The sequence below is a fragment of the Artemia sp. Qi Xiang Cuo genome, chromosome 4, assembly GCF_049724085.1.
Source record: "Artemia sp. Qi Xiang Cuo chromosome 4, ASM4972408v1, whole genome shotgun sequence".
Lineage (NCBI taxonomy): Eukaryota > Metazoa > Arthropoda > Branchiopoda > Anostraca > Artemiidae > Artemia > Artemia sp. Qi Xiang Cuo.
Genome location: NC_142797.1, coordinates 53,171,948 through 53,199,382, shown reverse-complemented (window position 1 = coordinate 53,199,382; position 27,435 = coordinate 53,171,948). Strand labels below are relative to the sequence as shown.

Below are 27,435 nucleotides of genomic sequence, written 5' to 3'. Positions count from 1 at the left end.
GTAGTCAGCAAAAATGAAATTAGTATTTTCGGCACTTTTACCGTTGATTATATTGAGCTTAAAGCCAAGAACGTCCTTTAGATTATCATTGAGAATAACCTTTTCATTGGCAATAGGTGAACTAATGTAGATCTTGCCCTCCTCCTTTGAATAGTTGAAATGAAAAGCTCCTTTTTTACGAGCAGAAATTCTTTTATTAACAGAACGACATAAATCATTCATACAGGTGAGTTCCTCGTAGGGTAATTCGATATATGGATAATCTATCCAATTGATCTTTTGAATTTGTTCTTGATCATCTGAGGGTGGTGGCAGCCAATCATAGGGTCTAATTTTTATTTCATATTTACGATCTTTTCTCAGGATGTCGTAGGTATCTTTGAGAATACAGTCGCCAAGAGCCACTTCATACTTTCCATTGTCGTCAAATTTGATGGTGAGGGAGAGTTTCGTCCAAAAATCACTTGTTTTATTCAAGTCATTGTAGAGAGGATCAGAAACATTGGACATGAAAGTCACATAGAAATCATTGGGCATTGTTAATATCTTCAGCACTGACCCAAGAATCAAAATCAGAGTTGTATCCCAGCTTGCGAATAAGCAACTGTCTCTGGCCCTTACGAGTACGACTCTTTAATATCTTTTCAATTTGATAAATTTCGCTAGTGTTTCTAACTTTTTGTAGTTCATATTCATAAATACCGCCGAGAATCTCATCATCTTTGGTGTCTCGCAGCCGATATGTTGTGGGTTCGGTGTCCAGGATTTTGGACACTTTAAAAAGTTCAGTGCTCCATAAATAATTCCCCCTTTCAAAAATATTGGTGGTTCTATTAATTCGAACAGTATCACCAACATTGAATTTGTTCTTCTTCACATTTTTTTCTTTTTCACTGGAGTATTGCTTTAGAAAAGCATCAAACATATTTTCACTGTAATGAACTTCCTGATGGCTTGAGTTGGACAGTGATCGATGGGGTCGATGATTGTATATCCGCATGATTTTATCTAAATCATGAATAAAAGCAGATGTATTTTTCACTGTACAATATCTTGAAATTAACAGACGAATCGTTCTTAGCTGTGACTATGATAAAGTGTTGTATTATATTTCAATAGAACCTTTTGCACATGGGGATTAACAAATTCGCTACCACGATCCGATTGAATTTTTCTATAGCAATGCTGCTCAAGAATACTTTCAATGCCCTGAGCAACTTCAACACCTCTCTTTGATTGCAATGGAATGGTATAGGCATAGCGACTAAAGACACTGACTGCCACCAGAATATATTTGTAGGGTGCATTGTGACACCGTTGAATCGCGTCTAAAATTAAAAGATCAGTTTGCATTATATGCAGAGGGAAAAAGGCTTTAGTTTGTTGATATTGTTTCCCACGAAGCCTGCGATTCCGATGCAGTTTGTAACTCTGTTCATTCTGTAGATACTCTTTTGCTTTTTGTAATGTGGTGCCAGAGACAACTTTAGAAAGCAATTTGGGGGAACTTAGACTTCCCGCTTCACCAATATTTTCATAGACATGTTTCAGAGCTTCAACCATTTTGAACGCAAACACGTAGTGTAATGTCCACTCCCCTTTTGCACACTGGAGGGTGAATCAATCCGTCTTCGCTTTTGACTAGCCACATGTGTTATAAAATCATGGCTGCTGCTGCTAGTATTTTCATATATTGAATCTTCTTTTTTAAAAGGCGGTGGTATTTATGTAGGCCTATATTTCCTTAGTTTCTTTAGAATTTGCTTATTGCCAATAAGACTTTTGGGAAAGTTTAATTCATTTAGAAAGGTGTATAGATTATTGACAAGTTATGAAATTCCTTTACGCTTTGTAACCATATCACAAATTAAATCAACTAGATTATAACTTTTTCCCTGAATTATAATTCGTTTCCCTGTGCTGTCGACTTGAACTTGATGATCATCACCACCAGTTTTCAACATGAGATATGATATTACTCTTTTACTCTGTTCTCGATAGGCACTAGCAATAGGTTTCCAATTTTCAATACAATTGAATTCAATTCCTTCTCCTTTGATTGCACTGCTGCTGCAGAGTCTTGAGGAGATGCTTCCCGTTTGGAGATTTCTATGACGGCGACGGTAAAAGCGGGTTTCTCACGATAAGGTCTATGGTTTATCACACGCCGCAATGAATCTTGAAGTCAAAGTAGTTTTCTATAAAGGGCAATATTCTAATCATTAATTAATTTGCTTAGATTGTCTTCAAAATGTTTCACATATGAGAGGATAAGTTCAAATGGCGTCAAGTTATAGGGTTTAGCCATTCTCTAGAGAAAACTGTTTACAAGTCCTGCAATTATTGGCAATAAAAGTGTAAAAAAGCTACCTCCCGCTTGAAGGAGACGTTTTTTTTAAACATTTTCCCCTTGTTTTTGCAAGCCAAGGCGCGTACAGTGGAACGATGTTGCTTTGTCTGTTGCCTAACACCTTCTGGCAAGTGTACATTGCCCTCAGTTAAATTTAAACAAAGTTCAGATATTAGATTAATGAAATCATTGTTAGCACTATGTTCGAATATAGCCTTCCTGAGTGGGGGTATTGGAGTGCTTAAAATGGAAATAAATGACGTTGTTCGTGTTGTTTCTTCAATGTCACAATGTCAACTAATAGCTTTTTCTACTGTTCACCGGAAGATATACGGTAATTTCTTTGTCGAAAATGTCGGTGACTACACGTAGATTCTCGGGCATGCTCTGATTAAGATCTAGCAAAATGTAGCCGTAGGGCTTATTTGTCGCCTGAGTGTACGCTGACAGCAGAAATTTAGGGGCGCCGGGGTATATTTGCTTATTGAGAGTTATTAGTGAGCTAGAATCACGAACAACTCGATAGATAATATAGATGGTACAATTCAAAGCAAGGGTTCGTATACATTTGCTCTGATGAAAGAGGTTGTATAGAACTAGGTTTATGGAAATCTGTTCATGATGAGAGCGAACGGTGAACAGCTTTAGCATTTCCTGTGAGAACTGTTCAATGGATTCAGCCAAATCATCAATAATCAGCCACGAGTTTGGTTCAATACTATTGAAAACATCAAGTCCCCATATGAATTGTATTAGTATGGTTGTGGCAACAGTTTTTATTTGATCATAGGACTCCTGCCAAATACTGGAGCAATATTAAATTTTTTTTTGTTTTTCCAAAAACATTTTATTATAAATTTGAATTATTTTAGCCAAAAGTGTCGTTTTCCTTGATATTGATTGGCCAAACAGAAACGATTTGAATGGTGTTTTAAATTGATACATGCTGTTTCTGACAACAGTCGGACTACAACTAACTGTAAACCATATGTGTCCAATGAATAAGTAGTAGTAATAATTTTCCCATAGATCTATCTAGTACGTTAACAAGAACAACAAAAACAATATTCATGGTCATTTATTTGACATGAAAACACTATTTGTTCAACATGAACAACATAAAAATGACACTTGTTCAAACGTTATTTAGATAGAAAAACACTTCTTTTCAAACATGAACAACATAAATGTGACACTTTTTCAAACATGAACAAAATAAAAATGACACTTTTTCAACATGATTAAGATAAAAAAAACACTTGTTCAAAAATTTATTATCAAAACAATTATTTTCATCAATAACAACAACAATAACAATAATACTTTATGTACAAAACTTATTTTCATAATAAAAAAGCACTTTTTGTTCAGCAAGAACACTATTTATAAAACAAGAACACACATTTTTGTACAAACACACACTATTTGTACAGTAGCACACTATTTGTACAACATGAACATGAACATGAACTTTAAAAAAATAGCACAGTTGAACATTATGAATTTAAAGGGGTCCCGTCCACCCTCCGGGTAGCCGCGGGGCCGAAAGCCGGCCACGGGAGGGGCCTCCCACCCCCCGGGGTCGCTGTATACAATAGTTGTCATCACTGCTGCTACAGGTTAGGTGAGGTTAATTCATGAAACGTTTAGGTTAGGTTGGGTTAGTTAATTTATGAAAGGTTAGGGTTAGTGGTTAGAGTCAAACTCAGGTTAATTTATCCAGACCAAGTTGATTGCGATAGTCTATGATTTCAACCCGGTCTGAAATAAGGTAGTGGCCATGTGGCAGTACACTTACACCATTCTCGAGCACAAAGACTTTTTCAGATATACATGACATTGCATTCTTTTCCACTCTTACAGTATAATTTTTGTACTGTAGAGAGCGAATTGCAAGCACTTATACTCTCGGCACTAGGCTATTTTCTACACAGTCTCTGTACACACTCATGTTGAAGTTGTTCTTTACAAAATGTGTAGGCACCCCTTTACACGCCTGCTTTACATTCCCATTATGAGTTTCCACGGAATAAACTTTAGGACCCGGGAACACCCCCCTGGATATCAAATCACTCCCCGTCTCTGATTTTAACATTAATAGTTGGTTGGGGGCTTGATGTTTCACCAACTCGGGGTAGAGGGACGGATTCCAGTTGGTGAAATCCATCCGCGAGCTGATGTGTTCCTCATTTTCTAAATCTCCCAATAAATCCTCGGTTTTTAGCTTTAACAGCAGAGAATCTGTATCCCCGTAGTAAACTTGAAACTCCCCCTCCCGTGGCCATCGCACCTTGCACACATTGTAAAAAAAGGCAACATGAGCTTTTTGGAAATTTCAAGTACTGAACTACCTCCTGCTATATTCTTTTTCAGTACTACATTTCTCTTTTTCCTGTGTAGAAGAACCATGCCAGCCTCTAAGCTCATGAACGTTGTAAAACTGGGGTCGGCAATAATTCGTGCACACTCTTGAGGGTCAGTCATGACGTCGCAACGAGATCTGTTCCGTGCACTTTCACACATTTTGCCAAAGGCTGAATTTAGAATGAGTTTGTACATTTCCTTCTCTACTTTACTGCTTGCCCGAGAGCGTTTATCAACAAATGTGTCGATAAACGTCTTTAAGTAGGGTTTCTGACTGAATTGCAGGACCCTATGTATTTTGGTGATCTTGAAACCATTGTTCACCATAAGTACAAAAGCACATGATGAACAACGATATTCTCCTTAGGGTCCAGATCTGCAATCAGTTTTTGCTTAGAGGGGGTCCAGTGCATCCCCATATCCTCAACCAATGATCGATTGTAGGGGCTCAGTGAGTCCCTGGTCGATTGATAAAGGGGAAAACAAAATCTCTGACTGAATCATGAAGTGCCAATGGAATGTGTCCATCAATTTCAAAGAACAATCCTTATGGCCCATTGTCCTTGACGATGTGAATGTCAGGGATATCACATGGATTCTCAAGCCATTTATAGTTCCCACAAGGCAAAGTGTATTGAAAAGTTGCTGAGGGGTACAACTAGTTTATACCGAAGAACTCTACATCTTACATTACACTGGTATTGCTATTTTTTCTGTTAGGATGAGTTGTCAAAACGCAATTCCCATGAAGAATATAACCACTCCACCTTTATCTTTATGACAAAATGCGCGTATCCATATCAATGATTAAGCCACTTTCCTCCCTACTAAATTTTAAAATCAAGTCCATCCCCAAATGTGGTGTGGAAAAATAATAGCCTATATCTAGTCCAAACTCTGAATAGATTTGGTCTTTGTTCTTTCAGACAATATCGAACAAAGTTAAAACGTCACTGCCCAAGTACAGTCTGCAATAATCCCACCCATTTTTACAATTCCCCTTAGCCCACACCTTCTCGGCAAATTCATATTCCTCGGCTGTACATTCACTGTTGGTGAGTGATTTCTAGAAAGCTTCAATTGAAGGTATTTTCACCTCGCTTAAGCGAGCGCCAGAACAGTAATAGTCGTATTCAAATACACCTTTATAGGTCAATAGGTCATACATTTCACTGTCTGGAAAGTGCTGTTTAAGCAAAGGAAAACTATCAAAATTGTTGCTTTTCTGCACTTGAATCAATTGACTCAATGCCTTGGGAAAAACTAAAGGAATCTAAAAACCTGATTTTATTCCAACACGTATGCCCATTATTTACTACCTGCCATTTCAATTCGAGAAGCACCAACTTCTTGGCCGATTTGGGAATGATATTATAGGTAAATGAATTATTTACCCATGGACTATCTACTCCCCCTCCCTCCTTGTGCATACAAGCCGGTGCCTGTAAAATAAATTTTAAATCATAATTTGCGTTTTGAATAAAAACTGGGATAAAAAACTGCTGGCTAACGTTTAAGTTACACGATTGATGCGCTACCCCTCTAAAATTACTACCCCCAGAGACTCTTTCCTGCCACAAGTGGTTATGGTCTCTGACTTTCCCCTTCCCCCCTCTTTTCCCTTTAGTCCCCTTATCCCCCTCTTCAAACTCCCCCTTACAAACCCAGCATATTTTTATTTTTAATCGTGAGACGATCCTCTGCAGACAACACCATTGGATAATGGGTATTTCTCAAACGAGAAATAGCGCCATTAGCAGTGCCAATTAATTTAGTCAGTGCCTTGACCATACACTCTCCCTCATCCAACGTTTCAACTGTTGCTAACAACTGCGTAGTGTTAGAACTGTCTTTTTGCACGTGGGCGTAGGAGACTGCAATAGCTTGATGTTCTTTGATTCGGTTTGGAAATCGAAGATCGTTCACTTTCACTAAATTCGCCTCAAAGTCAAAAGACATTTTATAGTTCGGGAGGAGGATGTTTTGAAAGTATTTAAAACATAAAATGGCCCTCTCACCTGAAACTTTTTTCACTGAATGGTAGCTATGGCGTCTATAGTGCTTCAGGTGATCCAGTAGTTTTATATCCCTACGAAATTGTGACAGGCATGTTGGACAGTAGAAACGTACTCCTAGATCCCGACCCCCTCCCAGAACTCTACTAATGTCTGTAATTGGATTAAAATGGCCAATTGAATGGGTTAGGTCACTAGGTGGTGTGTACAACAACCAAACCCAGTGTTTCATTAATTCAATCGACGGAACTCTTACTGGGAACACCACTCCTTCTTTTTTGAACGAACCCCATCTTCAAATTCAGTTTCATACTGAACCACAGTAACGCCGATATTTAAATGGGCATTGGCCCTTTCAAAAATATCAATAGACCTTAGCGTTACTAGGTATTTTCCCTCTAAACAAGTGAAATCTACAATAGGAAAATCGGACCCCTCCTTCCCATTTACAGCCCAGTGATCTAAATTCGTCTTTGAAGCTTCACGTGCTAGAGGCTCGAATGCTGAAATGAGGAAAGCGTACTTGAAACATTTTTGATCTGTTTCAAAACAGATTCGCTTGACACCTCTAAAACCTACTAGATCTGGATTATATTTCAAAACTATTGACCCCTCAGAACCTGCCCCCCTCTTAAAATAAAATCTTTTTTAAATTTACAAATATTAACGCTTAAATTTTCAACATAAAGAACTACAGACCCGCTCCCATTTTCGTTATAATTCTCGAGATGCGTAATAATATGGCCTATCCACTCGGAAAAAACACCCTCAAAATTCTCTAAATTTGGATAGACCAGTCGCATCTCGGTATGTACATAATCATGGTAAACCTCACTTTTTCCCTCATTTAAATAAAACACCTTTAAAACAATAGAAACCTTAATTGAATTCCTACCTCGTCCCCACAACTGAATTTGGTTTTCTAGCAGTGCACGAATTCTATATACATATTCAGGAACAATTTCTACAGGATCAAACACAAAATTACCACCCAAAAGCGAATTAAAAGGATCTCCAAAGGTTGCAGTTTAAACAATTATCGTATTTAAAATTGTAATTGAGAGTTGAAACTCAGGGAATGGTGTCAATTGGATATTACCCCCCTCCTCCTCCCCTCCTCCTCTTGTATATTATTATCACCACCCCCTCCCCCACATTGTTCAATAATAGGGCTATGGGAAACCACTTCATTTGTTTGAAGTGGAATTATATTACCAGTGGGGGAAGGGTTCCCTCTCAATTCCCGGGTAAAATCCTCCAATAGCTGTAGTGTGTTTGGACTTAGCAAAGGCAAATCTGCCTGATCAACTCTGCTATTATCAACATGAAAAGAATAACCTAGAAAATCATTACTATTAAATGGTATTTCAAGTGAATTAACGATACCATGCAATTCGTTGATAGTTGGCAATTCATTTTCGTGAATTGCATTAAATTCCATTGCCCTTTGAATGAGTTCAGTACTTCTTTCTTCAGTTGGTGAGGGGTCAGAGCATATGGAACTAGAACAACCTATACAAGAAAAATAGCTTATTTTCAAAGTGTCTAAATCTTTCCTATTTTAAAAAATTGGATTATTATTATTTAAAAACGCGCTTAGCAGTAGCATTTAGTTCCATACTCTATATATATTATGAAAATTCCAACTTAATACAATCTAAAAGATGACATAGAAGGTTTTGATTTTGTTCAACCAACCTCCAAAAATTTCATATTAATACTCTTTATCTGCTTTGGAAAAAACCGCGGTCTTTACTTGATAGAATAACTTTTTCCGATAGAGAATTGTGTTTAAATAAAAGCAGTTTATAACGTAAAGATTATGATAATTGACCTGATTTAAAAGGGGTAACAATTTCCTTTAATATCTCTGACACGCTTTTACTGTGATGAAATGAATTGATTAATGGAACGCCCCTTAAAACTATAATATTCTAGTGAAAAATACCATTTTGAATTGCAAATGGTGAGATAACAGTAAACTAGAAATTAGCGAAAAATATTATTATGAGGTTGAAACATAGCGAAGATTCCTACAGTGGGCAGAGAAAATAGGAAACATTAAAAGAAGAGCGGTTTCTTTGACAAGCCAAAAAAAATACATTATATTTAGATATCTCTGAGGGAGCGGGGGGGCAGAAAAATTTAAAACAAGGGGTGGGGGATTATAGAGAAAATAACATTTTTAATATCTCTGACACACACTTTTACAGTGTTGAAAAATAGTGAAAAGAAAAGACTAAAAAAAACATTGAAAGAAGTAGACAGATATTTCAATAACCCGGGAAAAAATGCTTACATTTTTATATTTCGGGTGTAGTTGAGTGCCTGAAGGCTCTGGCAAAGCATGCTGGAGGGAAACCTCCTGACCTTTTGTTGGTGAGGTAGGTCTTGAAGGTTCAGGCAACGCATGATGGAGGGGGAACGGGCCGGTAGCGTTACATTCTTGTGCAGATTGGGCTGGGGCTTGTGCAGTAGGGCCAGTGACAGTATGGACTTGGGCAGGCAACACTTGTTTGGGGGGCTTCTGCCAGCGACCATACTGCAATACTGTCGCCTTCGCACAGGTTTTATTATTACCCCTTGCTCTCTTAGATGGAGGGGGTGCCATACATTCTTCATAATTTGCCTTAAAGAAGAGAAAAAATTTAGTATTGAAATAATTTTTCACTTTTTTACAGAAGGAAAATTAGTACCCCCCCCCCCAACCTCCTAACCATAATTTTGTCTAGAAAGCATTTATCGTAAAGAAGTCCCCTCCCCCCCTTTTCAAAAAAGCAAAAAGTAAAATTTACGAGAAATATACTATGCATAGAAATCAAACGTTTTTATTTCACAACTTGTGAGAAAAATAAAAGTTGACAATCACTAGTTTGTAGCCTTAGGATAGACATCAATTTCTCTATATTCACCATTTAGAAAATGTTTTTAATCTCCCCGTCTATAGGCTTTAAAATAGATAAATGATTGTTAACCCAGCAGCTTATAGGCTTAAAATTTACGATCTTAGACGTAAATGGTATTCAATTTACGCATAATAAAGTTATGTATTCTTTTTCTTAGAAATCCCGGCCCCTTACTTTTCACGCAAAGAAACACTTTGTTTTCATTTTACAATCATGGTGTTAGAATTGAGGCATTGCCCCTTCTCCCTTTTTATATAATGTCCTAAAAAATATTGTTAGCAATTATTTTGGGAGATAACTCGTTTCACTCTTCCATAGCCACAAGCTTAATAAACAGCAATCTCTTTCTGCATGAAACTGTTTTTAAATTGACGAGAAAAAGTATCCTTTTTTTCTCTGTGAAACCTTTTGGTTAAACCACTAACGTAAGGATTATGAGGCCGGAAGTGCAATATTGGGGTGACAGTAATTATCAGCTAATTAAATCTTTTCGGGAATGTTTATGTCAAGTTAGCAGCGGCTTAAATGGAAACTGTATATTAATAGATAAGGGTTGACAGAAGTTGACTGTCACTATTAGATAGGCTTAAAGAAAGAATAAATTTATCAAAAACAGAGTTATTTCCAATTGAAGAATTAAAGTCATAAACAGAGGAGAGGGTTTGGAGGGGGGAGGGTCGATTTACGTGGTAAAAAGAACATATTTTAAGCTTTCTAGCGAGTATAAACATCATATAGTGGAGTTTGTATTGTGTGCGGGGGGGGGGGGGTTACCTGAAATTTATGGCGGGACAACTACTTAAAATTATTTTATTTTAAAATAAAGAATGAAAATTTACTAAACAGAACTCACATTGTTAATCATAGTAGATGAAGCTTCCTTGTCAATAATATCAGATGCTCTATTCATTGTGTCTTGGAACTATATGATAGTCTAATCACACCGCATGTCCGTCATATACGAAATCTAAAGGGCGAATTTTAATTTAATAGAAAACCATAAGTAAACGACTCTCTGATTGGCTTAGAAGGAGATGTAACCGTCTCCATGATTGGCTTTGAAGAAGACATGGGATCCTGTTTCCCGTTAGCGGATCAATACATTCTCCCCAACGATTATGTAATCAATTTCTCGGAAATTTATTTGTCCTAGATCAATACATTCTCCCCAACGATTATGTAAATCAAGTTCTCGAAAAATTCACTTCCCCCTCGAGTCCTAGATCAATACATCTCTCCCCACCGTCAATGCGCATGTGCTAACTTCACCCCAAGAGTCATTACACCTGGCCAAACAACAACAAATCAATCGACCTAGACCCCATTAGACATTAATAAACCATGAAAATACATCAATGTCAGAAAAATCCTGTTTTTTCATTCTCAGTGACAAAAACCATAAAAACGTGCATAAATTATGTACTGTTGACATCCATGAAAACAACAAATAAATTGACAAATACTCATAGCCATCCAAGAAACATCCATAAAAGTGAGAAAAACCATGTTTTTTCAAGTGAGAAAAATCCTGTTTTTTCATTCTCAGTGACAAAAACAATAAAAACATGCATAAATTGCTGTTGACATCCATGAAAAACAACAGATAAATCAACCTTGACCCCATTAGACATTAATAAACCATGAAAATACATCAAAGTGAGAAAAATCCTGTTTTTTCATTCTCAGTGACAAAAACCATAAGAACCTGCATCAATTATGTCCCGTCAGTGTTAGACTTAATTGTAGATGGCAGCACGGTGTTCGTTCCGGGCTGGTACCCCCTTCTCTGTTCACTTCAATTCGTTTTTAAACTTATCAAACAGTTCGTGGTAACGAACTGTAAGTAAGGAGCGACCCGGCTCAATGGTAACCGAAACTCTAGGAAACGTTATTTTGATACCAATAGGTACATCAAAAGAATTAAATTTTAATGCTGATTTCAAATATATAATTTTCATCAAGTTTTATTCTACCCATCAAATTAAATCCAAGCTACGCGCCTGAGAAAATTTGGCTGATTTTCAAAAAAAGGCGGAAAGACCCTCTAAGAGTTATAGCACATTAATGAAAATCACACCATCATATTCTGCGTATTAGAGAACCCTACTGTAGAGGTTTCAACTTGAAAGCTCAAGAGCTTTCAAGTTTTTTTCCCCCAGGGGTGATCGTATCGACCCAGTGGTCCTACAATATCGTGGGAGGGCTCATTGGAATGGAAATCAAAAGTTCTAGTGCTGTTTTTAATTGACAAAAAAATGGAGGGCAACTAGGCCCCCTCCCACGCTCATTTTTGTACCAAAGTCACTTGATCAAAATTTTGAGATAGCCATTTTGTTCAGCATATTCGAAAATATTATTAGTATGTCTTTTAGGATGACTTAATACTCCGAAGTTCCCGGGGGGAGGGCTGAAAGTTATGAACTTTACCCAATGTTAACATATGGTATTGATTATTGGGGAGTATACAGACGTTTTCAGGGGAGATTTTTCCTGGTAGTGGGGGTGGGTGGGTCGGGGGTTATGTGGGAGGATCTTTTCATGAAGGAAGTTTTCATTGGGGAAGGGATATTGCTATGAAGGGGACGCCGGACTTCCCAGCATTATTTAAAAAAGATCCGAAATTAAGTATAAAAAAACAAGTTTTTCAACTACAGCAGCAGCAACATCAAAACTTTAAACGAACAGAAAATATTACATATATGATTGGGTTCACCCCCTAGTCAATACCTCGGTCTTTAAGCCAAAGATTTTTTAGTACTTTCATAAGAGCTATTTATTCTAATTAACGGCCCTTGTGATTAAGCAGTCATTTTTAAAGAATTGGTCCAAAATTCGAACTTTCGCTTAAAGAGCAAGGTATTGACTAGGGGGCGAACCCCCTAATATACGTATTAAAAATATATGAATATAGAAGTTCGTTACGTCAGTTAATTCGTAAGTTACGTGTATTTATTACTAATAAAAACGTTCGTAAATAAAATGAAACGAATTTCGAGAAAGCCATTTAACCAAATAAAAGTAAATTAATATGAAAATTTTGTTTTAATTATTCATGTACGGTGGGCCAAAATCAAAACCTGTATTAATTCAAAAATGTTCAGAAATTAAATAAGAAAACAAGTTTTTTTAACTGAAAGTAAGGAGTGACATTAAAACTTAAAACGAACAGAAATTATTCCGTATATGAAAGGGGCTGTCCCCTCCTCAACGCCTCACTCTTTACGCTAAAGTTTGACTTTCTCACAACTCTTTTTTTTCAAACAATGAAAAACTTTAGCGTAAAGAGCGAGGCGTTGAGGAGGGGACAGCCCCTTTCATATACGGAATAATTTCTGTTCGTTTTAAGTTTTAATGTCGCTCCTTTTTTCAGTTAAAAAAACTTGTTTTTTTTTTTTTTTAATTTGTAAAAGAGTCTGTTGGATTATACGATAGCTTCTTGCATGTTTTTTTCATCATTTAGTAAACTTCTTAATTTTGATTCGTAGTCATCAGTATTCATCACAACTAAAGTGTTACTCTTATCTTCTTGTGTAATGGTAATTGAACCATCCTTTTTCAAGTTTTTAAGAATTCTTATGTCTTTGATGGTCGTACTAGGAAATTCCGGTTACAATACAAAATTAGACAGGGTTTTTACGGTAGAAGCTCTTACTAAGCAAACATCTTTTATTATATTTGCGTTTTTATGCAAAGATGTTTCTATTGAAGAGATAAAGTCTTCCAAGGGGACTTTATCCGGTTTAAAACAAAATTTCGGACCCTTTTCAAGCACTAATTGTTCTTGTATCGTTAAAGTTCTTGATGAAAAATTAATCACACCTGGTCCAAGAATTGACGAAGGTATTAATGCATTATTTGTTGATAATTTCGAAAACCTTTTTAGCAATCTTTCTCTAGAAAGGTGAAAGTCATGATTGAAGTGGTTTTTTCCTGTTTGTTGAATAAAACAAAAGTCACTTACACTAATCTTTTTGATATAAGATTTTCCAAGGAAAGTTTATCTCTCACTATTAAAGCTCTTTTTCGACTTTTGTCCTTAATAATGTAATTTAAAGTCTTGAAATGTAAACTTCGTTAAAACTTTTCTTCCTTGAAAGAGCCCAGATGTAAATTGAATTTTAGTGAAGGTGGCACAATTCTCATCTTCTTACATCGTAGAAGAAAATCCTGTTGGTTGATAACATTTGCATGTTTTTTCAGAGTGTTTATATATTTATGAACATTTCTGGTCAGATTGTCCCCAGAAATATGACTTAGACATTTTTGGAAACCACACTGCTTTTTCATGATGATACAATTAAAGTTCAAAAAAAGGATAAAATCCTTTTCAATAGACAGTGTAGAGAAAATTCACAAAACATAACAGATATTCCGGTCCAAAATATAGTGACCGTCATCAGTAGTAAAACCAAACTAAAACAATTTAAAACAAAAGTTTATATACGAAATCAAATAAAACTACATATTGTTTAAATATCTAATTCTTTTCAAAGCAAAGACGGAAGTTAGCCTCTTTGATCTTTTTGAATTAGGTTCGATAGGGTACATTGACATAGTATTTTGACAGAGGTAAATTATACTGGACGGATTGAGCTTTACTCTGTCAGATTTTAATAGATTATGATAAATTAAGATCAGCCCAAATTTACCTATATCCCAACTCAAAAAAATTTTCTGGAATGATACTTTCTTTATTCAATCGTTTTACGAAAAATTTGCTGTAAACCCCAATTCCTAGAAATCACAGATACATTCTCGAACAAAATAAAATGGTCTGGAAAATTTAAAATATGTTCCGAAAGGGCTGAAGTAAATTCTTCAGACCTAGAATCTTGCTTTAAAGCCGAAGAAATAAAATCTTAATGTTGTAATAATCTCATTTCCAAACTCTGGTTAGTACGTCCCACATATGAGCTTCCGCAAGTACATGGGATCTGACAATTACCATTACGAAAGCAGAGAAGAGTAACACTTTAGTTGTGATGAATACTGAGGACTGCGAATCAAAATTAAGAAGTTTACTAAATGATGAAAAAAAATACAAGAAGCTATCGTATAATCCAACAGAGTCTTTTACAAATAAGTTTAAGAACGAATTGAGGTGCTTAAAGGATGAAGGAAAAATTACACCTCAACTTTATTACAAATGCCTGCGACGCAATTCCTTGTGCCCTAAATTATATGGATTCCCAAAATTCATAAGCCTAACCTACCATTACGACTAATTGTGTCAAGTACAAGGTCACCAACAAGTGTTTTGAGCAAATGATTAGTGTAAATCTATAAACCACTTTTGTCTACACAAATTTCGTATATTAAGAATTCTTCGAATTTGGTTGAAAAACTGAAAAAGTAGAAAGTTCTTCAAATTCTTTGCTTTTAAGCTTCGAAATTGTATGACTGTGCACAAATTTTGATGCAAAAGCAGCCGATACTCATCTTGAAAGAAAGCTGTTGAAAAATTTGGACTTTATTAGTGAAAAAACAGATATGGAAGTTTCTGTAATTATGTATTTAGTAAGATTGTGCAATAAGTTCTCTTATTTTTTTCAATTCAGAGGGGAGTATTTCGAACAAATAAATGGTTTACCTATGGGGGCCTCTTTATCCCCTTTATTAGCTAATATCTTTGTGGATAATATTGAAACAATTGCGTTAGATTCATATTTTTTAAAACATATTTTCTGGGGCCGGTATATGGGTGACATTATTTCAGTATGGGATTATGGGGAGGGAGAATTAAAAGGATTTTTGGAGCATCTTAATTGTTTGGGGGGATTTAAAGTTTACTGTTAAATTGAAAGAGAATGGGAAATATCCTTTTCTTGATGTTCTTCTTTTGAAAAATCAAAATAGTCTGGATTTTAAAATTTACAGAAAACCGACAAATAACAATAGACTTTTGTCTTATAGTTCCGGTCACGCTCGCCAAGTAAAAATTGGTTTGATCATTTCCTTAACTGATCGGATCTTTAGTATTTGCTCTCCAAAATTTGTTGAGGAAGAGTTGTCTCTTCTAAGGAAAATACTAATCAGCAACATGTATCCAGAATGGTTAATTAACCAGACTTTTTCAAAAAGAATAAAAAGGTTTCTAGAGATTTCTAAGGAAGTCTTGGAGACAACTCGGGAGAAGGATGTTTTTTTTTCCTTACCATATGTACCGGGGCTAAGAGAAAAACTTAAAAGAGTTTTACAAAGCAATGGTCTAAGGGTAGCTTTAAAGAGTAATAACACTTTGGGTAGTTTTCTAAATTCTGGGAAGGATCTAACTTCATTGGGGCAACAAAGTTGGGTTTACCAGATCCCATGTACTTGCGGAAGCTCATACGTGGGACGTACTAACCAGAGTTTGGAAATGAGATTATTACAGCATAAAGATTCTATTTCTTCGGCTTTAAAGCAAGATTCTAAGTCTAAAGAATTTACTTCAGCCCTTTCAGAACATATTTTTAATTTTCCAGACCATTTTATTTTGTTCGAGAATGTTTCTTTGATTTCTAGGGATTGGGGTCTAAAGCAAAATTTTCGTGAAACTTTTGAAAAAAAGAAAATCTTATTCAACAATATTGCTTTGAATCGGGATACAGGTGAATATGGGCTGAACTCTATCTATGATAATTTATGAAAATCTGACAGAGTAAAGTTTAATTCACCCAATGTAGTTGACCTTTTTCCAAATTTTATATAATTGAACGCTAATGAACCGAATCCAAGAAGGTCAAAGAAGCTAAATAATTTCTTAGACCACACTGCTTTTCCATTAAAAACCAAAAAAAATTTTTAAACACGAAAAACGGGTTTTAATTTTCTAACAAGCAGTGAACTACAAAACAATTAATTATGCACAAAATTTTGTTCTTATTTATTTATATTTTTCTTTCGTTTTTGCTTTTTGTTCTCTTTATGTGTTTAGTATGTTTTATTGTAATGTAATTTAAGTTGTTTTTTTTTTTGCTTTATTTATTTATTTTTTTTTTTTCCGTTTATAAATGCTACCGGATGTGGGGCCGAAATATTCGGAGCTTTTGTGCATAATTAATTGTTTTGTAGTTCACTGCTTGTTAGAAAATTAAAACCCGTTTTTCGTTTTTAAAAATTTTTTTTTGTTGTCAAAGAAGCTAGCTTCCGCCTTTGCTTTGAAAAGAATTAGAATTTTAAACAATGCATGGTTTAATTTGATTTCGTATATAAACTTTTGTTTTAAATTCTTTTAGTTTAGTTTTGCTACTGATGACGGTCACTGTATATGTGACCGAAATATCTGGTATTTTTTGTGGTTTCTATACACTGTCTTTTAAAAAGGATTTTATCCCTATTTTTTAACTTTTTTATTTTATCGTCATGGAAAGGCAGTGTGGTCTCCGAAGTTATCTAGATTAAATATCTAGGGAGTACCAAAAAGGTTCATCAATGCTGATGGTGGATATGTATCATTTTCAGAGATTATAGTGTTCAAAGAGAATGTAAACATAAAACTAATAGTTGACGATCAGGGTCAATTTCTTGCTAATGCTTCTGGTAACACGTTACCTGTTGATAGATTTTATTGTTGTCTTTCTGGTATTAGTATTCAAATGAAAGCAAAGGGAAAAACAAAGGCCTACTGCTGCACTAATGTCATAAACCATATCTTGTCTACTTGCCAGAACTGTGACCTGTATCTTTGTCTGTTTGTATGTCTGAATCTGTGTGCTGATTTGTGTTTTTTTTTCTCTTAGTCTCTGTGCCGGTGTGTCTAGGCGGGTGTTTGCTTGTCCCAGTGTTTGTCTTTGTTTGTATATCTGAATATGTGTATTTGCATGTGTTTTTGCCTCTCTCCTTCTCTGTGCGGCTGGGTGGGCTATTGCTTGTCCCCCGCCTGTCCCTTTGCCACCCAGACACATGGGCACAGAGAGTGACATAGACAAAAACTCATACAAACACACAGCTTCAGACATACAAACAGACGGAGACATACAAATACACAGATTCAGACATACAAAAAGATAAAGACAGACACTGGGACAAGCAAACACCCATCTAAACACGCAGGCACAGAGAGGGAGAGAGACAAAAACACATACAAACACACAGATTTAGACATACAAACAGACAAAGACAGACACTGGGACAAGCAAACACCTGCCCAGACACACAAGAACAGAGAATAAGAGATACAAAAACTCATACAAACACGCGGATTCAGACATAAAAACAGACAAAGACAGACCCTTGTATAAGCAAACACCCACCCAGATACACAGGCACAGAGAGTGGGAGAGGCAAAACACATAAAAATAAACAGATTCAGACTTACAAACAGACAAAGACAGAAACTGGAACAACCATACACCCGCCGAGACGCAGAGGCACAGAGAGTGAGAGAGAGACAAAAAACATATACAAGCCCACAGATTCAGACATGCAAACACACAAAGACAGAAACTGGGACAAACAAAAATCTGCCTAGACACACAGTGACAGAGAGTGAGAGAGACAAAACACATACAAACACACATATTCAGACATACAAAAGACAAATACTATCGCTGGGACAAGCAAACACCTGCCCAGACACACATGTACAGAGAGTGAGAGAGACAAAATACAAATACAAACTCACATATTCAGACATATAAACAAACAAGGAAAGTCACTAGGACAAGCAAATACCCGCCCAGACAGACAGGCACAGAGAGTAAGAGAGATGAAATCCCATATAAGCACACAGATTCAGACATACAAACCGACAAATACAAACATAGGGACAAGCAAACACCCACCCAGATATACAGGCACAAAGAGTGAGTAAGACAAAACACATAGAAACACATAGATTCAGACATACAAACAGACAAAGACAGTCACTCTGACAAGCAAACATCCGCCAAGAAACAGGTATAGAGTAAGAGAGAGACAGGAACACATACAAAAATACAGATTCAGACCTACAAACAGGCAAAGACAGACATAGGGACAAGCAAACAACCGCTCAGATACACAGGCACAGAGAGTGAGAGAGACAGATACACACACAAACAAACAGATTCAGATATACAAACAGACAAAGACAGACACTGGGACAAGCACAGAGAGTGAGAGAGACAAAAAATACATACAAGGACACATATTCAGACATACAAACAGACAAAGACAGACACTGAGACAAACAACAACCCGTCCACACACACTGGCATAGAGATTGAGAGCGAGAAAAACAAGAAAAACATACAAACACACAGATTAAAACATTCCAACAGACAAAGAGAGACATTAGGACACCTGCTCAGAAATACTTAGCGTGGGGCGCCATGCTAAATGAATCCTTGCTAAATGCTAAATAAATAAACTAAATGAGCCAAATGAAAGTTATTTGAAAAAAGTGAGGATTTTAGGTTGGCTGCAGGTACCCGGGTGTAGGTTCAAATCGACTGGCTGTTTGTATTTATTTCTCACTGTGCCTGTTTGTCTGAGCAGGTATTTTCTTGTCCTAGTGTCTGTTTTTGTCTGTTTTTATGTCTGAATCGGTGTGTTTGTATGTTTTTTTTTCTGTCACTCTCTATGCCTGTGTGTGTGGCCGGATGTTTGATTGTTTCAGGATCTGTTTGTGTCTGTTTGTATGTCTGAATCTGTGTGTTTGTGTTTGCTTTTGTCTCTCTCACTCTCTCTGCCTGTGTGTCTGGTCGGTTGTTTCCTTGTCCCCGTGTTTGTCCTTGTCTGTTTGTATTTCTGAATCTTTGAGTTTGTATGTGTTTTTGTCTCACTCACTCTCTGTGCCTATGTGTCTGGGTGGGTGTTTGCTTGTCCAAGTGTCTGTCTTTTTTTTGTTTGCATATCTGAATTTCAGCTTTTGTATATGTTTTTTTCTCTCTCACTCTCTGTACCCGTGTTTCAGGGTTCATGTTTGCTTGTTCCAGTTACTTTCTTTGTCTGTTTGTATGTCTGAATAGGTGTGTTTGTAGGTGTTTTTTGTCTCTCTCACTCTCTGTACTTGTGGGTCTGGTCAGGTGTTTGCTAGTCCCAAGGTCTGTGTTTGTCTGTTTTCATATCCAAATCTGTGTGTTTGTATGTGTTTTTGTCTCTCTCACTGTTTGTGCCTATTTGTCTGAGCGACTGTTTGTTTGTCCCAGTGTCTTTCTTTGACTGTTTGCATGTCTGAATCTGTGTGTTTTTATATGTTTCTTATCTCTCTGACCAACTCTGCCTGTGTGTCTGGGTGGGTGTTTGCTTATCACAGTGTATATCTTTATCTGTTTGTATGTCTGAAACTGTGCGTTTGTATGTGTTTTTGTCTCTCTCACTCTTTGTGTCTGTGTATCTGGGTGGTTGTTTGCTTGTCTGACTGTGTGTCTTTGTCTGTTTGCATGTCTGAATATGTGTGTTTTTGTCCCTCTCACTCTCTGTACCTGCGGTTCTGAGCGGGTGTTTGATTGTCCCAGTGTTTTTCTTTGTCTGTTTGTATATCTGAATCTGTGCGCTTGTAAATGTTTTGTGTCTCTCACACTCTGTGCCTGAGTATTTGAGTGGTTATTTGCTTGTCCGACTGGATGTCTTTGTCTGTTTGCATGTCTGAATCTGTGCGTTAGTATGTGTTTTTGTCTCTCTCACTCTCTGTGCCTGCGGTTCTGAGCGGGTGTTTGCTAGTCCCAGCGTTTGTCTTTGTCTTTTTGTATATCTGAAGCTGTGTGCTTGTATATGTTATTGTCTCTTTCGCTCTCTCTGCCTGAGTGATTGGGTGGGTGTTCGTTTGTGCCAGTGTCTGTCTTTGTCTGTTTGTATGTCTGAATCTTTGTAATTGTAATTGTTTTTGTCTCTCTCACTCTCTGTGCCGGTGTGTATAGACGGGTGTATGCTTGTCCAAGTGTTTGTCTTTGTCTGTTTGTATATCTGAATCTGTGTGTTTTTATATGTTTTTGCCTCGCTTACTCTCTGTGCTTGTGTGTCTGGGCGGGTTTTTATTTGTCCTCCGTCTCTATTTTCTCATTTTTTAATATCTAAATCTTTGTGTTTTTTTATATTTTTTTGTCCTTCTTACTCTCTGTGCCGGTTGGTCTTGGTGGGTGTTTGCTTGTCCCAGTGTGTGTCTTTATCTTTTTGTATATCTGAATCCGTTTGTTTGTATGTGTTTTTTCCTCTCTTACTCTCTGTGCCTGTGTGTCTGGGTGGGTTTCTGCTTGTCCCTTGTGTCTTTCTTTGTCTGTTTTTATGTCTGATTCTGTGTGTTTGTATGTGTTTTTGTCTCTTACTCTCTTTGACTTTTCGTTTGGGTGGTTGTTTGCTTACCCCAGTTTCCATCTTTGTCTGTTTGTATTTCTACATCTGTATGTTTACATGTTTTTTGTGTCTCTCACTCTCTGTGTCGGTGTGTCTGGTTGGGTGTTTGCTTGTTTGTGGGGATTTTGCGGAAAAATAAGGCTCATCTCTCTCAGACTTTGGTAAAAGTTCTGTTAAATTATCTCTGTTTCCAATATACCCCTTATGAGCCTGCTAGTAGTATCTGCGTCTCTGAAAATAAATTTTCTTAATCTCCGAGTTTTTAATTGACATTGTAAACGTTTGACTTGCTAGCATACCCTAAAATAACGGAAATATAACAAAATATTGCATAAAATATTTTCATTGAAATAACGACATGTAGAATATTATCATGAAAATAAAAATGAATGCTTTGATACCATTATATTTTCTCTTGACATTGGCACTTATTCAATTTTGGGTTCATACACGAGTTTTAACATTGTTTCATCTACAACCACATCACTCATTTAATCATTGGTATGGTTGGGTTCATTGACTGAATCTGTTGGTACATGATCGATGGTAGTAACAATGTTTACAAGCGCTTTGTTTTCAATCAATTCGTCCTTATACCCTGTTGTTATATTGTATGGTAATGCTCGTTTTATTCTGCTCTCGATTTTACTGTCTATTACCACATTATTTTTACACAAGTAACAGTTCTGACACGTAGACAAGATATGGTTGTTGAAATTAGTGCAGCACTAGGTCTTTCATTTTCCCTTTGCTTTCACTTGAATACTAATACCAGAAAGACGGCAATAGGATCAATCAACAGGTAAGATATTACCAGAACCATGAGCAAGAAGTTGACCCTCATCGTCAACTATTAATTTTATGTTTGCGTTCTTTGAGCCTTATCATCTCTGGAAATGATATTCTTACATTCCCATACTCAGCAATGATAAATCTTTTCGGTACTCCAAAGAAATTTAATCTCTTCGTTGTCTTGACAATGTACAGATACATTTCCAATAAGATCCCCACTATTGCTTGTTTCATAATTCAAATATATTCTTTGTTAGCATTCAACGCAACGATGACTTTATCATGTGCACACCCTTTCTTCGAATATTTCACCTTCATTTTTTTTAATTGGATGCAAGTACTTTATCCTTCCAATGTACAAAAAAAATATCAATTGATAACATGCAATAAACTATTTGGTGCTGCTGAGCATCCATAGAGTACCACTGGGACAGTCGCATAAAAAATACAAAAAAAATGTTAATCAGCCCAAAGAATTATATCATTTCCCTAATAGGGCTGTCTTATCGTCGCTTAGAATATATATGAATTTATTAGCTTTATTGCTACCCCAATACTAAGCAATACTTTTCAAAAGCCTTTATTGGATCATTTCCCATATAGGGTTGTTGTATCTTCGCTTCAAATATGTACAACTTTATTTTTTTTGACTTTATGCATATCCCTTATACTAAGCCATACTTTTCAATGGCTATATTCTATCATTCCCTCAAAGGACTTTCGTATCATCGCTTAAAAAGTATACAGCTTTGTTACTTTTGACTTTATGCATACCCAAATACTAAACAATATTTTTTCAAAAGGCATTATTCTCTCATTTCCCTCATATGGCTGTCACATAATCGCTTAAAATATATACTACTTTATTAATTTCGATTTTATGCAGCGGTTTCGGGTGATTGTTTCATGGACTTAGCCAAATGGGTGTCTGAAGAGTCTATGCAAAATAATATTTATTGAAGTCAACTTTACTATGACCATACTAATATTTTCTAAAAACTAAGATGATTCTTCAAATTTCTTTTTAATCTTTGCAGGTGATTGTTTCATGAACTTGGTCAAATGGGTCTCCGAACAGTCTATACAAGAACAGATTTATTGAAGTCAACTTTATTATGACCATACTAACATTTTCTAAGAACTAAGAAGATTTTCCAATTTTTTTTTAATCTTTTCGGGTGATTGTTTCATGGACTTGGTCAAATGGGTCTCCAAATAGTCTATGCAAAATCATATTTATTGAACTCAACTTTACTAAGACCATCCCAATATTTTCTAAGAACCTCGAAGATTCTCTAATTTTTTTTAGTTTTTCTCGGGTGATTGTTTCATGGACTCGGTCAAATGGGCTTCTGGACACTCTGTGCAAAATCGGATTCATTGAAGTCATCTCTACTAAGACCATACTAACATTTTCCAAAAACCAAGACGATTATCAAGAAGACTCTCCAAATTTTGTAAACCTTTTCGGATGATTGTTTCATAGACTTGATCAAATGGGCTTCCAAATAATCTATACAAAACCATATTTATTAAAGTCAACTTTACTAATACCATACTAGCATTTTCCAAAAACCAAGAAGATTCTCCAAATTTCATTTTAATCTTCTCGGGTGATTGTTTCACGGACTTGGTCAAATGGGCTTCTAAACAGTCTATGCAAAATCAGATTTATTGAATTCAAATTTACTATGACCATGCTAACAGTTGCGGAAAGCCAAGAAGATTCTCCAAACTTTTTTTTAACCTTTTCGGGTGATTGTTTCACGGACTTCGTCAAATGAGCCTCTGAATAGTTTATGCAAGGTCAGAATTATTGAAGTCAACTTTACTATAACCATAGTAACATTTTCCAAAAACCAAGAAGATTTTCCAAATTTATTTTTAATCTATTCGGGCCATTGTTTCATAGACTTGGTTAAATGGGCCTCTGAATAGTCTATGTAAAATAAGATTTATTGAAGTCAACTTTACTAAGACCATACTAACATTTTCTAAAAACCAAGAAGACTCTCCAAATTTCCGTTTAATCTTTTCGGTTGATTGTTTCATGGACATGATCAAATGGTCCTCTGAATAGTCTATGCAAAATCAAATTTATTGAAGTCAATTTTACTAAGCTCATACAAAGAATTTCTAAACACCAAGAAGATTCTCAAAATTTTCTTTAAATCTTTTCGGGTGATTTTTTCATGGACTTGGTGGTCAAATGGGACTCTGAATAGTCTATGCAAAATCATATTTATTGAAGTCAACTTTACTAAGACCATGCTAACATTTTCTAAAAACCAAGAAGATTTTCCAAATTTCTTCTTAATGTGTTCAGGTGATTGTTTTATGGACTTGGTCATTTGGGACTCTAAATAGTCTATGCCAAATCAGATTTATTGAAGTCAACTTTACAAAGACCATCCTAACATTTTCTAAGAACCAATAAGATTTTCCAAATTTCTTTTAATGTGTTCAGGTGATTGTTTCATGGACTTGGTCATTTGGGACTCTGAATAGTCTACGCCAAATTAGATTTATTGAAGTCAACTTTATTAAGACCATAGTAACATTTTCTAAAAGTCAAGAAGACCAAATTTCTTTTTAATCTTATCCGGTGATTGTTTCATGGAGTTGGTCAAATGGGTAAGAATATGTTTTCATTTACGGTGTCATCGGCCCTCGGATTTACCTTGTCAATCATCTACAGACAGGTATTTGAAATTGATATGCCGGTCGGATTACGCTAATGAATTATTTCTTGTAGTAAGATTATGTACGTAGGTGAATGACCCAAATCTAAGTATTGTCTTTGCTCTATATTTCATAGCCATTCAAATGGCCTGAAGGGTCTTCTGGCTGTTTTTCTGGCCGGACCCATTAGGTTAATACTACTGTTCATGAATAAGCTCATCCATTATTGGGAATTCTGAGGATAATTTTTATACCATTCGATTGCCCTTATGTTTGAGGAATTATCTTTGAAGTAGTGAAGAAAAAAGTCATACTTTAGCATAAAAATCTGTAAGGCTAAAGATGGTAAGATCAGTTATTTAGGGGTTCCATAATGCAAAATTCTTTAATCAAGTTTTGTTTTGAACTTTGTTGTAACGTATTTTTCTTTTCTTTTTTTAGTCCATGAGGATGTCGTTTCTTCGCAGTCATCGTGTGACAGTGATTCGAGCTTTTGCTCACTCTATCATTCCTTGCAAAATACCAATGATGTTGTGATCAATGCTCAAAAGAGTGCTATGTATGATGTGGAGCCTGCAATTTGGCCTAAGTCTTCAAAAGTTATAATACCACTGAAAGATCCATATCCTTTGAAAGTGAAAGAAAATGCTAAAGTTAAGGTAAGCCTTGATGATTTCCACAAGAATTTAACGCTAGAAATACCAGGGATATGTCCAATTGGAAGGTATCCAAATATTCAAAGAGCGCTGACCACTTTTCAAATTATTTTATTTTGGGAGTAAGCTTAAAGTTGTTTATTAGACTGTCTAAAACCACTCATAAAAAAAAACGAAGAAAATCAGCAATGCCTTCCTGATATGTCCGGCATGATATCAAGTGGAAAATTATTTCATAGAATGACCCTTTTCGGGCAAAAAGACATTTTATTGAACAGAATATTCTCCCCCTTCTTTCCATGAGGACCACTAGAAAATATTTTACCGGTGGGGCAGGGAAAAGGCACAAGCTTTACATGGGGCTCTGTCCTTACAAAGATTTAAATAGGAATTTTTGTCATTTCCCTGTTGCCATACATCTATTTAGCGTCTTCTTACTTCTCAAAGTGTATAGGATAAAATCTCGTGGGTACCATTACGGCAACTCCACTATCTTCAGTTTAATTCTTTAACAGTAGGGGACACGTATCGATTCAAGCCGTTTATGGTAATGTATAACAAATGGAGACCCGCCATCATCCAAAGTAAGCAAAAACTAAAGAATATAAGTCTGGAAACATATATAGGCCTACAGTATAAAAATCCTAATTGTGCTGCGTAGTAACACTGCTTCTTCCGTTTTTTCCCTCTTTCTTTTTTTTTTGGGGGGGGCGATCAGCGTTATCAGAGATCTTTGACTGTGAGTCACTAAGAGCATGAGAATATCACAAGGATAACTTGCAAAAAATTCAAGGTTTGAGAAGATGTAAAATAATAATAATATATATATTTTCCGTATTTTAGAGGGTAACATTTTATATTTATATAGTTTTCTTTAGATCTAACGGCTAGGACTGAAATTTTAATGCTTCAAGAAAAATCCCAAGGAGTGACTCCCTATGTCTGTAGCTTAGGTACGGTAAGAGATGGAAATTCGGAGCTTTTGGATGGTGTGGGGATCTTGAAGCTGGGAAGAATCTGAGAAGACTTTGACACCCCAACACCTGGTGTATATCTCGGTGTGCTGCAGAGTCCCACCACGCTTGGCGCGAGCCACCTGGTGTATATGATTTCTGAGAGAGAGAGAGAGAGAGAGAGAGAGAGAGAGAGAGAGAGAGAGAGAGAGAGAGAGAGAGAGAGAGAGAGAGAGAGAGATAGAGAGAGATAGAGAGATAGATATATAAAGACAGAGAGAGACAGAGAGAGAGAGAGACACAGAGAGAGAGAGAGAGAGAGACAGAGAGAGAGACAGAGAGAGAGACAGAGCGACAGAGAGAGAGAGAGGGAGAGGGCCAGGGAGGGAGAGAGAGAGAGAGAGAGGGAGAGGGCCAGAGAGAGAGAGAGAGAGAGAGAGAGAGAGAGAGAGAGAGAGAGAGAGAGAGAGAGAAAGAAAGAGAAAGCGACAGAGAGAGAGAGAGACAGAGACAGAGACAGAGAGAGACAGACAGACAGAGAGAGAGAGAGGGAGAGAGAGAGAGAGACAGAGGTGAGAGAGAGAATGACCCCTCAAAAAATACCGAACTCCGATTGTTTTGTTTTATTTTCTATGAAATTTTCGGTTTTGATCAAATTTCCTGAAATTTAGATTATATATAAAGCTTGAGCTCAGAAGAAGACTGGCAATAGAACATAGGCTGGAAATCCTGATGGCTCATTTGTTTAGGCAAGGTCGAGTTGCATTTCCTTAGTATGAAAATAGCTCGTATGCTTACCAAGTTATTGAATAATCATTCTTTACTTGAACAGTCGTAATAAGTGGTGTTTCAGTATTCTGAATGTTTGAATCATTTAATTTTATGTTGTTAAGTTCAATGAATTTAGAAAACCGGTTCAGCCACTTTCAATATTATCGGACCTGTCTATTATGCAGTGAAACCTGTCTTAAGCGATTCTAGATTAATTAAATCCAATAATGAGTAGGCCTAACCAAACAAAAAGTAGAATCATTTCTAATGTAGGCGAAAAGGTCGAAAGTTTGAAAAATTCCAACAAACATGAAGGGTACATTTGCTCTTAGTTTGGTGCTTACTAATTAAACAAAACACACTCAAGTTGGGGGTTATTTTAGGTTGGGTTAGTTTAGGTTAGGGGTGCTGTACAAATACTTTACCCTCCCCCCCATAATGCGTAAACATATAGCCCAAATTATATTATTGTATAAACTAAAGGTTATATGAAGGGTATCTTTCAGTAGGATTAACCTAAGTTAACTTCTTGGGTGTATTTCGTTTAATTAACAAGTACCCTTAGTTTTTGCTACTGAAGCAGCAAAAAATATGTCTACAGACTTCTTTTTCTTGTTTCTTTTCTTATGAACATTAATCTTTCTCAATTCTTGAGGTGATATTTTTGAAGACTTAGACATTCCCTATTTT

At 36.2% G+C, this 27,435-nt stretch overlaps 1 protein-coding gene across 2 annotated transcripts in view; it reads left to right on the top strand.

Moving 5' to 3' along the window:
• Positions 1 to 27,435, top strand: part of LOC148953226 (cyclic AMP-responsive element-binding protein 3-like) — a 119,010-nt gene that overhangs the window by 46,527 nt on the left and 45,048 nt on the right. For both annotated transcript variants that reach the window (XM_089087583.1, XM_089087582.1), the window contains exon 2: positions 24,807 to 25,024. In XM_089087583.1, coding sequence (XP_088943709.1) covers positions 24,807 to 25,024 — 218 coding nt within the window. The remainder of the gene's footprint in view (positions 1 to 24,806; positions 25,025 to 27,435) is intronic.